At 40.7% G+C, this 14,631-nt stretch overlaps 1 protein-coding gene across 1 annotated transcript in view; it reads left to right on the forward strand.

Annotated features, from left to right (window-relative positions):
- The window catches only part of osbpl2b (oxysterol binding protein-like 2b), a 37,457-nt gene extending 26,464 nt beyond the window's left edge, over positions 1-10,993 (forward strand). Inside the window, exons 12-14 of the mRNA XM_063015679.1 lie at positions 110-233; positions 8,724-8,814; positions 9,301-10,993. Of these exons, the coding sequence (XP_062871749.1) occupies positions 110-233; positions 8,724-8,814; positions 9,301-9,403 (318 nt within the window). The 3' untranslated portion in view covers positions 9,404-10,993. The remainder of the gene's footprint in view (positions 1-109; positions 234-8,723; positions 8,815-9,300) is intronic.
- The last annotated feature ends 3,638 nt before the right edge of the window (positions 10,994-14,631 follow it).

The raw sequence follows: 14,631 nt of genomic DNA on the forward strand, positions 1-14,631 counted from the left end.
ACACATGCACATATCATACTAACCAATGCTGAATATTTTGCATTAACATTTTGTTAAACTCTTAAATTTAGGAAAACTTACTATGTAATTTTAATTTTTTTGTTGACAGATGTATAACTTCACCAATTTTGCTATCACACTGAATGAATTAGAGCCTGCCATGGAGGGACTTTTGGCTCCAACAGACTGCCGCCTACGGCCTGACATCAGAGCCATGGAGAATGGGGACATGGGTAATTTATTTGGCCTAAGACTTTTGACAAGACACATTACTGTGTATGTGTGTGTATGTATGTACACCGATGAGGCATAACATTATGATCACCTCCTTGTTTCTACACTCACTGTCCATTTTCATTCTCAGCACTGCAGTAACACTGACATGGTGGTGGTGGTGTTAGTGTGTGTTGTGCTGGTATGAGTGGATAAGACACAGCAATGCTGATGGAGTTTTTAAACACCTCACTGTCACTGCTGGACTGAGAATAGTCCACCAACCAAAAATATCCAGCCAACAGTGCCCCGTGGGCAGCATCCTGTGACCACTGATAAAGGTCTAGAAGATGACCAACTCAAACAGCAGCAATAGATGAGCGATGGTCTCTGACTTTACATCTACAAGGTGAACCAACTAGGTAGGAGTGTTTAATAGAGTGGACAGTGAGTGGACACGGTATTTAAAAACTCCAGCAGCGCTGCTGTGTCTGATCCACTCATACCAGCACAACACACCACCACCATGTCAGTGTCACTGCAGTGCTGAGAATGATCCACCACAAGTACAAAGTATAAAAGTATAAGTATCTTACCAGAAATATACTTTTATAAAAGTAAACTCTGACTACTCTGTAATCATGATTTGGCACAAATAATTTTTAGAGGGAAGAAAGAAAATGTATACTATAAATTGTTCTATACATTCTTATGTTGTGAAGACCTTGTTTTTCTGTAGGTATAGAGTAGGCTCCATTGTTAAGGTGGTTTACAATAGAAGGCCTTTATTTGCCATATATACATATACAGATGTACAGTATAATGAAATTCTTTCTTCACATATCCCAGCTAGTTTGGAAGCTGGGGTCAGAGCGCAGGGTGAGCCATCGTACGGCGCCCTTGGAGCAGAGAGGGTTAAGGGCCTTGATCAAGGGCCCAACAGTGGCTGCATGGCAGAGCTGGAATTCGAACTCGCAACCTTTCAGTTGATAGCCCAAAGCTCTACCATGCTTAAAAGAACAATTTTCATATTTTTCAAAATGTTGACCGCTTGCATTTTTATTAACAGCATTTACTTGTACCTCTTCTTGCAATACTTAAGTACATTTAATATTAGAAAATTACTATTGATACTAAGGCAAAAAGCTTTTGCATAGTCTAGCAATGAAGGGCAAAAATCTGCTAGAGGTTAGTGGAACCGTCATATGTTGAGCGTCTTGACGAGTGGTCTGTATGCTGAAATTAGCATAACATAGATGTGGTCTGAGTAGCTGAAGTGGTGGCAGGGCTTTGAGCTGTATGTGATAGGAATGTTTGTATAAACATGATCCAGCATGTTCTCCCCTCATACAACATGTGTATGTAATGCTCACACATGTCTTGCACAAACCTGCTGTAAAATACCTTTTTCACAGAAGTCAGTTTTACATGAAAAAGTAGAACAGATACAGGTGTTAGCAATGACATAAATTAGGGTTGCATTTCATTTAGGTTTACGAGAGACAGGTTTCTGCTATTGCTCGAGTGTAAGGCAATGTCAACTAAAAATATTGTATGTGTGTATGTGTATATGTGTATATATACAGGGGTTGGACAAAATAACTGAAACACCTGGTTTTAGACCACAATAATTTATTAGTATGGTGTAGAGCCTCCTTTTGCGGCCAATACAGCTTCAATTGGTCTTGGAAATGACATATACAAGTCCTGCACAGTGGTCAGAGGGATTTTAAGCCATTCTTCTTGCAGGATAGTGGCCAGGTCACTACGTGATGCTGGTGGAGGAAAACGTTTCCTGACTCGCTTCTCCAAAACACCCCAAAGTGGCTCAATAATATTTAGATCTGGTGACTGTGCAGGCCATGGGAGATGTTCAACTTCACTTTCATGTTCATCAAACCAATCTTTCACCAGTCTTGCTGTGTGTATTGGTGCATTGTCATCCTGATACACGGCACCGCCATTGGATGCACATGGTCCTCCAGAATGGTTCGGTAGTCCTTGGCAGTGACGCGCCCATCTAGCACAAGTATTGGGCCACGGGAATGCCATGATATGGCAGCCCAAACCATCACTGATCCACCCCCATGCTTCACTCTGGGCATGCAACAGTCTGGGTGGTACGCTTCTTTGGGGCTTCTCCACACCGTAACTCTCCCGGATGTGGGGAAAACAGTAAAGGTGGACTCATCAGAGAACAATACATGTTTCACATTGTCCACAGCCCAAGATTTGCGCTCCTTGCACCATTGAAACCGACGTTTGGCATTGGCACGAGTGACCAAAGGTTTGGCTATAGCAGCCCGGCCGTGTATATTGACCCTGTGGAGCTCCCGACGGACAGTTCTGGTGGAAACAGGAGAGTTGAGGTGCACATTTAATTCTGCCGTGATTTGGGCAGCCGTGGTTTTATGTTTTTTGGATACAATCCGGGTTAGCACCCGAACATCCCTTTCAGACAGCTTCCTCTTGCATCCACAGTTAATCCTGTTGGATGTGGTTTGTCCTTCTTGGTGGTATGCTGACATTACCCTGGATACCGTGGCTCTTGATACATCACAAAGACTTGCTGTCTTGGTCACAGATGCGCCAGCAAGACGTGCACCAACAATTTGTCCTCTTTTGAACTCTGGTATGTCACCCATAATGTTGTGTGCATTGCAATATTTTGAGCAAAACTGTGCTCTTACCCTGCTAATTGAACCTTCACACTCTGCTCTTACTGGTGCAATGTGCAATTAATGAAGATTGGCCACCAGACTGGTCCAATTTAGCCATGAAACCTCCCACACTAAAATGACAGGTGTTTCAGTTATTTTGTCCAACCCCTGTATATATATACAGGTCCTTCTAAAAAAATTAGCATATTGTGATAAAGTTCATTATTTTCCATAATGTAATGATAAAAATTTAACTTTCATATATTTTAGATTCATTGCACACCAACTGAAATATTTCAGGTCTTTTATTGTTTTAATACTGATGATTTTGGCATACAGCTCATGAAAACCCAAAATTCCTATCTCAAAAAATTAGCATATCATGAAAAGGTTCTCTAAACGAGCTATTAACCTAATCATCTGAATCAACGAATTAACTCTAAACACCTGCAAAAGATTCCTGAGGCTTTTAAAAACTCCCAGCCTGGTTCATTACTCAAAACTGCAATCATGGGTAAGACTGCCGACCTGACTACTGTCCAGAAGGCCATCATTGACACCCTCAAGCAAGAGGGTAAGACACAGAAAGAAATTTCTGAACGAATAGGCTGTTCCCAGAGTGCTGTATCAAGGCACCTCAGTGGGAAGTCTGTGGGAAGGAAAAAGTGTGGCAGAAAACGCTGCACAACGAGAAGAGGTGACCGGACCCTGAGGAAGATTGTGGAGAAGGGCCGATTCCAGACCTTGGGGGACCTGCGGAAGCAGTGGACTGAGTCTGGAGTAGAAACATCCAGAGCCACCGTGCACAGGCGTGTGCAGGAAATGGGCTACAGGTGCCGCATTCCCCAGGTCAAGCCACTTTTGAACCAGAGAAGCAGCACTGGACTGTTGCTCAGTGGTCCAAAGTACTGTTTTCGGATGAAAGCAAATTTTGCATGTCATTCGGAAATCAAGGTGCCAGAGTCTGGAGGAAGACTGGGGAGAAGGAAATGCCAAAATGCCTGAAGTCCAGTGTCAAGTACCCACAGTCAGTGATGGTCTGGGGTGCCATGTCAGCTGCTGGTGTTGGTCCACTGTGTTTTATCAAGGGCAGGGTCAATGCAGCTAGCTATCAGGAGATTTTGGAGTACTTCATGCTTCCATCTGCTGAAAAGCTTTATGGAGATGAATATTTCATTTTTCAGCACGACCTGGCACCTGCTCACAGTGCTAAAACCACTGGTGAATGGTTTACTGACCATGGTATTACTGTGCTCAATTGGCCTGCCAACTCTCCTGACCTGAACCCCATAGAGAATCTGTGGGATATTGTGAAGAGAAAGTTGAGAGACACAAGACCCAACACTCTGGATGAGCTTAAGGCCGCTATCGAAGCATCCTGGGCCTCCATAACACCTCAGCAGTGCCACAGGCTGATTGCCTTCATGCCACGCCGCATTGAAGCAGTCATTTCTGCAAAAGGATTCCCGACCAAGTATTGAGTGCATAACTGAACATAATTATTTGAAGGTTGACTTTTTTTGTATTAAAAACACTTTTCTTTTATTTGTCGGATGAAATATGCTAATTTTTTGAGATAGGAATTTTGGGTTTTCATGAGCTGTATGCCAAAATCATCAGTATTAAAACAATAAAAGACCTGAAATATTTCAGTTGGTGTGCAATGAATCTAAAATATATGAAAGTTTAATTTTATTCATTACATTATGGAAAATAATGAACTTTATCACAATATGCTAATTTTTTGAGAAGGACCTGTATATACATATATACAGTGTATCACAAAAGTGAGTACACCCCTCACATTTCTGCAGATATTTAAGTATATCTTTTCATGGGACAACACTGACAAAATGACACTTTGACACAATGAAAAGTAGTCTGTGTGCAGCTTATATAACAGTGTAAATTTATTCTTCCCTTAAAATAACTCAATATACAGCCATTAATGTCTAAACCACCGGCAACAAAAGTGAGTACACCCCTAAGAGACTACACCCCTAAATGTCCAAATTGAGCACTGCTTGTCATTTTCCCTCCAAAATGTCATGTGATTTGTTAGTGTTAATAGGTCTCAGGTGTGCATAGGGAGCAGGTGTGTTCAATTTAGTAGTACAGCTCTCACACTCTCTCATACTGGTCACTGAAAGCTCCAACATGGCACCTCATGGCAAAGAACTCTCTGAGGATCTTAAAAGACGAATTGTTGCGCTACATGAAGATGGCCAAGGCTACAAGAAGATTGCCAACACCCTGAAACTGAGCTGCAGCACAGTGGCCAAGATCATCCAGCGTTTTAAAAGAGCAGGGTCCACTCAGAACAGACCTCGCGTTGGTCGTCCAAAGAAGCTGAGTGCACGTGCTCAGCGTCACATCCAACTGCTGTCTTTGAAAGATAGGCGCAGGAGTGCTGTCAGCATTGCTGCAGAGATTGAAAAGGTGGGGGGTCAGCCTGTCAGTGCTCAGACCATACGCCGCACACTACATCAAATTGGTCTGCATGGCTGTCACCCCAGAAGGAAGCCTCTTCTGAAGTCTCTACACAAGAAAGCCTGCAAACAGTTTGCTGAAGACATGTCAACAAAGGACATGGATTACTTGAACCATGTCCTATGGTCTGATGAGACCAAGATTAATTTGTTTGGTTCAGATGGTCTCAAGCATGTGTGGCGGCAATCAGGTGAGGAGTACAAAGATAAGTGTGTCATGCCTACAGTCAAGCATGGTGGTGGGAATGCCATGGTCTTGGGCTGCATGAGTGCAGCAGGTGTTGGGGAGTTACATTTCATTGAGGGACACATGAACTCCAATATGTACTGTGAAATACTGAAGCAGAGCATGATCCCCTCCCTCCGGAAACTGGGTCGCAGGGCAGTGTTCCAGCATGATAATGACCCCAAACACACCTCTAAGACGACCACTGCTTTATTGAAGAGGCTGAGGGTAAAGGTGATGGACTGGCCAAGCATGTCTCCAGACCTAAACCCAATAGAACATCTTTGGGGCATCCTCAAGCGGAAGGTGGAGGAGCGCAAAGTCTCGAATATCCGCCAGCTCCGTGATGTCATCATGGAGGAGTGGAAAAGCATTCCAGTGGCAACCTGTGAAGCTCTGGTAAACTCTATGCCCAGGAGAGTTAAGGCAGTTCTGTGAAATAATGGTGGCCACACAAAATATTGACACTTCAGGAACTTTCACTAAGGGGTGTACTCACTTTTGTTGCCGGTGGTTTAGACATTAATGGCTGTATATTGAGTTATTTTGAGGGAAGAATAAATTTACATTGTTATATAAGCTGCACACAGACTACTTTTCATTGTGTCAAAGTGTCATTTTGTCAGTGTTGTCCCATGAAAAGATATACTTAAATATCTGCAGAAATGTGAGGGGTGTACTCACTTTTGTGATACACTGTATATACAGTGGGGGAAATAAGTATTTGATCCCTTGCTGATGATACCCCCTTACAAAGACTTAAACAGTCTAATTTTTATGGAAGGTTTATTTTAACAGAGAGAGACAGAATATCAACTTTTATAAATAAAAGTTATAAATTAATTTGTATTTAATTAAGGGAAATAAGTATTTGATCCCCTACCAACCAGCAAGAATTCTGACCCCCACGGTTATGTGCCCATGAGGCACACAAATTAGTCCTGTCCCTGTATAAAAGACTCCCGTCACAGAATCAGTTTCTTCCGTTCAAATCTCTCGACCACCATGGGCAAGACCACAGAGCTATCAAAGGACGTCAGGGACAAGATTGTAGACCTGCACAAGGCTGGAATGGGCTACAAAACCATCAGCAAGAAGCTTGGTGAGAAAGAGACCACTGTTGGTGCGATAATTTCGAAAATGGAAGAAATACAAGATCACAGTCAATCACCCTCACTCTGGAGCTCCATGCAAGATCTCACCTGGTGGGGTAAGAATGATTCTGAGAAAGGTGAGGTCAGTCCAGAATTACACGGGAGGAGCTTGTCAATGATCTCAAGGGAGCTGGGAGCAGAGAAATGCTAGATATGACCCCAAGAACACCATCCCCACCGGGCATTTCTTTGCCTCCAAACACGGCGAGTGGAGTTGATGCCAAAGAGCTCAATTTTGGTCTCATCTGACCATATCACATTCTCCCAAGCTTTCTCTGAATCATTCAGGTGTTCATTGGCAAACTTCAGACGGGCCTGTACATGAGCCTTCTTGAGCAAAGGGACTTTGCGGGAACTGCAGGATCTCAATCCATTACGGCGAAGTGTGTTACTAATGGTTTTCTTGGTGACTGTGCTCCCAGCTCCCTTGAGATCATTGACAAGCTCCTCCCGTGTAATTCTGGACTGACCTCACCTTTCTCAGAATCATTCTTACCCCACCAGGTGAGATCTTGCATGGAGCTCCAGAGTGAGGGTGATTGACTGTGATCTTGTAATTCTTCCATTTTCGAATTATCGCACCAACAGTGGTCTCTTTCTCACCAAGCGTCTTGCTGATGGTCTTGTAGCCCATTCCAGCCTTGTGCAGGTCTACAATCTTGTCCCTGACGTCCTTTGATAGCTCTTTGGTTTTGCCCATGGTGGTCGAAAGATTTGAACGGAAGAAACTGATTCTGTGACAGGAGTCTTTTATACAGGGACAGGACTAATTTGTGTGCCTCATGGGCACATGTCTGTGGGGGTCAGAATTCTTGCTGGTTGGTAGGGGATCAAATACTTATTTCCCTTAATTAAATACAAATTAATTTATAACTTTTATTTAATGTTTTTTTTCTGGATTTTTTGTTGATATTGTCTCTCTCTGTTAAAATAAACCTTTCATAAAAATTATAGACTGTTCAAGTCTTTGTAAGGGGGTAAACTTACAAAATCAGCAGGGGATCAAATACTTATTTCCCCCACTGTGTGTGTCCGTGTGTGTGTACCCGTGTGTGTGTACCCGTGTGTGTGTGTACCCGTGTGTGTGTGTACCCGTGTGTACCCGTGTGTATACCCGTGTGTACCCGTGTGTGTGTGTGTACCCGTGTGTGTGTGTGTGTGTGTGTACTTGTGTGTGTACCCGTGTGTGTGTGTGTACCCGTGTGTGTACCCGTGTGTGTGTGTGTGTACCCGTGTGTGTACCCGTGTGTGTACCCGTGTGTGTGTGTGTGTGTGTACCCAGTGTGTATATATTTAATTTATATTCGATCCTAAATTTAGGTATGAAATTGCGGGTATGGCATGTTTAAAGCAATAAAAAAAATCTGCACTAAAAGTGCAACTGTAATAATATAAGAATCCAAACATTTTGACACACTAAGTACCTCAATATGTTGACTGAGGGGGCAGCATTATATTTCGTTACCCTATTGCAAAGCTTTTGACCACAGTTTGTGGGTGCTTTTGAGGTGCATCCTGCCCAGTCAATATTCCAAATAAACTTAACTTTCATTTTTTTCTACTGACCCCTAGTGGTGTGCTAGTGCGCTAGACCTGTGTCACTCGAGCACCATAAAATTTAATCTTAATGAACCTCCAGGCTAGACAAAATGAATTGTTGCAGATCTCAGGGCAAAATTAGGACAAAATGTCATGATAATGCTGCGAAGCTGTGCCGTGTTCAGGTCAGGCTACAATTAAAAGTTTTTAGGAGAAATGAAAAGAATTAAATAGTTCTTCATCTATTCATCACCAGGACAGACTTTTTTTATTTAGAGTTTCACCTCGTTATTGATTTTAAAGAGGTTATTTTTTTAAAGATTGACAAAATGTTTTGTGTTTATAATATGCCAAAATTACGAATTATTTATTGATACATATATTCATGTGTCCATGTGTTTACACATGTATACTAATGGATGTGTGTGTCATCTGCACACAGATGAAGCCAGCAGAGAAAAGGAACGACTGGAGGAAAAGCAGAGAGCAGCCCGTAAAGATAGGGCCAAGGAAAATGAGGACTGGACCACTAGGTAAGCTTTGAACACACAACACTGTTTAACTGCTTATGCATGAATCATTAACTTTTTTTGTACATTTATTGCTTAGCCTATTCTTAGAAAATCAAATGCCTTCCTTTAAACATCTCCAGGAAATAGGAAAATAATGGGCCATATTGAGCCTATGGCTAAAGGTAGTTTTTAATTTGCTGGTTGATGTTTTTTTCCATTCTTTTTTTCAAAGATTTCATAATGACAACCTACAAAATGTAATAAACCAAATTTGAGTTATGACTCAATGAATCTAAACATTTCATAAGACCACTGCTGACCAGATATTATTTCAGTAAACCATTGTCAGTGACACCAAGCTTCCTATATTTTATTTGAATCAGTGATGCATTCTAGGTTTAGACTTTACAAGACCAGCAGTGGCTTTTACTGACTACATATTTATTATGACAATGTTTGTCTTTAATTACTTTAATTGGTGTTTCTGTTGTTTTATTATTTCTGCAGGTGGTTTGAGTTGGGAACAAATCCATACACAGGAGCACAGGACTGGCTCTATACGGGAGGATACTTTGATAGGAAATATACAAATTGTCCTGATATCTACTAATGAGGGACCAGCAATCACTTTCTGCCCTTCATACCCATAGCATTTTTTTTTTTTACTGAACTTCATATCGTAATATAGTGTCCATCTGAAACAGATGTGGCAATTCTAGCTGGTTTCCCATCACTGCTCACTCATCTAGAGATTTGCATTTCACTTTTTCATTACTGTCGGTGGTTAGCAAGACAACCTGTGATTTTAGTGCACTTTCACATACACAGGTTCTGAATTTCTAAAGTTAGTGGTAAAAGAAGAGGGCAAACTACAACACTTGGACTGAATTTTAATAGTTACGTTGCTGATGTGAAAGCACTGGAGGTAACTACATTTTTTGTAAATAGCAAGAGAAGGGTACAGATGCTAGCTAGGTTTCTAAGAATTGCCATTTCTTTGCCTTAAAACACTCAATACCCTTACTACATTTTGCTAAATTTCACTTTAGCACTTTTGGAAATAGATTTAGTCTGTAAATTTGCCCTTGGTCCACACTTAAATGCATGGTTTAACAACTTCAGTCTTCAACATTGGATAGCACTGAGCTGAGCTCACCTCAAGGTAGTCTAGAGTAAATTCAATTATGCTGGTAACTACTACTAATAATGAACTGTGATTATTTAATGTATTGTGTCTGCACATTCTGTGTGTTCAATTTTGTTAAGCCCTACCTTTATCACATGTGCCCTTAATATTTTTAAATCTTAAGAAATATTAAGAAATGTTAAATATTTACATTCCTTTTTTTCTTTGCAGAATGTCAGATATGCTTCTTAATATGTTGCTATGTCCCATCATTTAGTCATTCCAAACACTGCAGTCTGTTATGCCTTAAAAAGATTAATGTTGTTGTATTATATATCTGTCATACGTTCTTTAGTGGTGATTTGGTGTCATTGTTTAATACTGTTCTATAATGCTGCATATTTCTTAGACTTGCTGGTATCCACATAAGTCACTGTTGATATTAAATATTATGGGTAACACTATTCATTGTTACTGACCCATACTGCACAAAATCTATGCAACTTATCAGATTTTAAATCAAATTATATTATCTTGCAATTGTATGGTATCCAGTCTATAAACACGTATCAGTTTGTGAGTGTTGAGCTCCAGCAAAATATATAATTGCCCCTTTTCAGTATTTGCAGTCTGTAGTAATCATCACCCCTTTTTATTTTAATCTGCTTTCATTTCTATCATTTTTTTTTTGTGTGCTGACTGCTGGAACTCTATAGCGTTCTCACTGCATTAACATCTGGGAGTCACAGTAATGCTTTTTCTTTTCCCTTTTTTAATTTTTTAATTTTGTGCCTGAATTTGTCATTAATAATCGTGGATTTTATTAATTTGTCCTTTATTCAGTGTCATTGGTGTTTTAAGATTAAAGACCATCCTTCAGTGTAGTTCCCCTCCACAGTTAAATAGTCCTTAAATTTGTAAATGTGTGTGTAAATGTCTTTACCCACACTGTGTAATGTACCCATGTACAGTCTATTACACTACTTGATTGTACTTGTTAATTTACTTGCGTCTTCATTTAAATGTACCTTTAATTATATGAGAACTAGCAATATAAAACTAATGTGGATTTTATTTGGCTTTGTGTGAATTCTTTTTGTATGGTTAGCATTGTCATTACTGTACAATAGGGGTGTAACGATACACTCTGCTCACGATTCGATTAACGATACTGAGCTCACGATTCGATTTTCTCACGATTTTTTTTTTAAGTGTAAACAGTGCAAAACAATGCACATTTTCTTGTAAATTTTTTAAACAAAAAAAAAACTTCAGTCCCTTGCAATTAAAGGTAATTACCAAGAACAGAGTACTTTACTGTAACCTAACAGGTTTACCAAATTTAAGTTACTTATTGACATCTTAAATTGAAAATCAAAGTAATCAAACAAGCTCATTGAGCTGAGCTGAGTCTTTAAACAAATTTTCTTTGTTGCTTGAACTAATGTATTAACAAATTACATGTAAAATGAATTACTAATGTAAAAAAAAAAAAACATTGTATCAAATGTGTATTATTTAAATGGCTTTATTTATATACTCAACATGGAACAGAGTGCTACAACAATAAATTATAAAATACAAAAACAAAGACCCATTTCAATTACACCAAAAGGTCTGATTGTGTATATTACTTGTAAATTTGCATCTAGAGTGAAAGAACACATCAACAAAGCATCACTCAACAAAATATAAATAAAAATGTGCAAAAGAAAAAGCAGCATCCAGGTGATAGTATTTGTAAGTATTTAGTGAAGATTGGCATTCAGAAAAACCGAGCTCATCTTTGAGGGGTTGATCCTGTTTCTCCTTTCTGTTATCATCTGCCCTGTTTTGGAAAAGATTCTCTCTGAGGGGACAGATGTTGCTACAATACACAGTGACATGTATAAGATGTGGGTCTGAACGTCTCTGTTAAAGTGGTTCCTCGTGTCCAAACTTTACTGTTTCCTGTCGCTCATTTTCCTCACCTCCTCCAGCGTGTAATGTCTGGCTACGTAAAGCGCAATGTAAAACTTCATCAAGTGCTCTCTTTCTCTCTGTGTCTCACTCCCTCCTGTTCATGTGCACGCTGTCCGTGTGTGTGTAACCCCGCCCCTCCTCCTCAGTGTAAACACACAAACGTCACCACGCATCTTGACCAATCACGTGCGGCTTTAACGGAAAAAAAAACAACGAATCGGCTCCGAATCCTGCTGTTCATTTTAAAGAGCCGACTCTTAGAGCCGGATTGTTCGCGACCGACCCATCACTAATAAATTACAGAACGCACGTGCACTCGTACAATCGCGCAGATGTCCACGATGCACATCGCTACATTTTTGCATCGCGATGCATCGTGAAACGATGTATCGTTACACCCCTACTGTACAATGTGTTTATTGGACTGGCCTCAAGACTTTCTTTCTATTCTTGTGCAAAAGCTTTCAGATTATTGGGGTTCAACTGCATTTGCGCTGAAACTGCTTTCTTTAAATTCTGCCGAACACTGCCTGTGGGATTTTTAATCTGGGCCAGTGATAGCTCAGTGGTTAAGGTACTGGACTAGTAAACAAGGTTGCCGGTTCAAGCCCCGCCACCACAAAGTTGCCACTGTTGGGTCCCTGAGCAAGGCCCTTAACCCTCAATTGCTCATTGTGTTCCGCTCATTGTGTAAGTCGCTTTGGATAAAAAGCGTCTGCTAAATGCTGAAAATGTAAATGTAATCTAGAGACTAAAAAGGCCAATTCAGGTTATTCCAGAACTGATTCCTTAACCAAGCTTTGGCTGTACTTGTCCCTTCTGGAAAGTCCAATTGTGTGGTATATAAACACCCTGTGTGTGGTATATCAACACTAAATGTGTTCAAGGTGTGTTGCAAGCGTGGTAAATTTAGGTAACTAAAGAGGGGATAATTTCACTGCACCAAATGGTAAGGCATATACGATTTCGATGACCTTGAACATCTCTAGAGACACGATTGTGAGTTATTGTAGGTTCCAAATTTTTGGCGCAGCAGCAAACCTGCCTGGCTGTGAGAGAATGCCCCAAATGTCATATAGATGCCTCAGTAAGCTCATTAGGACAATGATCCCAAGCACCCTTCAAAGTGTTACTGAATATGTCTTAGAATATCTTTAAGTTGGGGTGACCATACGTCCTCTTTTTCCCGTAAAATATGGATTATTCATGAGCAGTGGGCCTGAACAGCGAGTTGTTTTGTTTTTCTTTAAATAAATACATTTATTATTATTAGGGTACACACCAGGGCTCTCAAGTATCACGCATTTCAACAAGCTCACACACCACATATGGCATTTCTCACGCTGAGAAATGATTGACTTCGCCGCACAGAAATGACTATAGCCTTATCCTACAAACGAGTCAAAGGCAGACTACTCTGCGCTCATACAGCTGTCTTGAATTAGCGACCTATCGGCCAATCAGAAAAATAGAATTTCTTAGCCAATCAGAAAAATAGAATTTATCACCCAATCAGAAAATAGAATTTCTTGTTGCTGGGTGAGGAGTTCCTGGACCAGGTAGTACTCGTCTGGGAAGGCGCGAGCGGCTGACCGGGGGCGTGGCACTACGAGATCATCATAATGAACCGGTGGCACACGAGAGTGGCGGAAGACGCGCCAGGCATCCGTGCAGTGTTGCCAACCTAGCGACATTGTCGCTATATTTAGCGACTTTTCAGACCCCTCTAGCAACTATTTTTTTTCAAAAAAGCGACTAGCGACAAATCTAGCGACTTTTTCTGGTGTTATTGGAGACTTTTGGAGACTCGAACGTGAAAACACATATTGTTCTGCAGTTACTGTCCTCAACGAGCAGCGGGTCGAGCTGCCGTGAGCCCCTCCCCCGTCCCAAAGCACGGGCGGTCAGTATCACAGACAGGGTTGCCAGATTGGGCGGGTTTCCACCAAAATGAGCGGATTTTGTTGGAAATTGGCAGGGAAAAACACACTTTGGCAGGTGGGCAAAATTTGGGCTGGTTTGTAATTATTTTGGCAGCTTAAAATATAAATAAAAAAAGCTATTGCTAAAGCAGGTGGAATATAAATAGGTCTCCCTTCTCCCTACCTTCTCCCACCACATCCAACCCGTTGTCAAAAGTTTGATTGACATGTTATTCTTTCCAGTCCAAGACACTGTTGCCACACCCATCAATACAGTGATTCATATGTTAGACAAGTGATTTGAGTTGAATATGAAGGTAAGCAAGTCTCGTACATACAACCTCTCATATGTACGAGAGGGCAACCTTTCTTTGCTTGCAAGTTTATTTTTATTTACATGCAAAGGGTTGTGTGTCCTAACAAATAATGCATTTTACAAACTTGGTAGGCTACTTTAAAGACATGCAAGCAAAAATAATTTGTCCTTTATAATGTATAATTACTGATCTGTACATTTTAAGGTAGGTCATGATGGTTTAACTGGTTTATTATTTGTGAAATGCTAAATCATCTGCTTATCCTGTGTTTTGGTCGTTTTTTCATGCATTTTGGCTGAAAATTACTGTCGCAATCTGGCAACCCTGCCCAGAGTAGCTCAGTGTTTTCTTAAATAACAAAAACTAACCACGAATTAACAGAAGAATGTTCATTTGTAGTTCTAAACATATTTAGGGTGTTTTTACCCACTTTTTGTCTCTCCCACGATGTTATTCCTCTCTTCTACAGCGTCAATTACATGCAAATGGCTCATATGCAAATTAGGCGATG

The sequence above is a fragment of the Trichomycterus rosablanca genome, chromosome 19 (assembly GCF_030014385.1).
Source record: "Trichomycterus rosablanca isolate fTriRos1 chromosome 19, fTriRos1.hap1, whole genome shotgun sequence".
Taxonomy (NCBI): domain Eukaryota; kingdom Metazoa; phylum Chordata; class Actinopteri; order Siluriformes; family Trichomycteridae; genus Trichomycterus; species Trichomycterus rosablanca.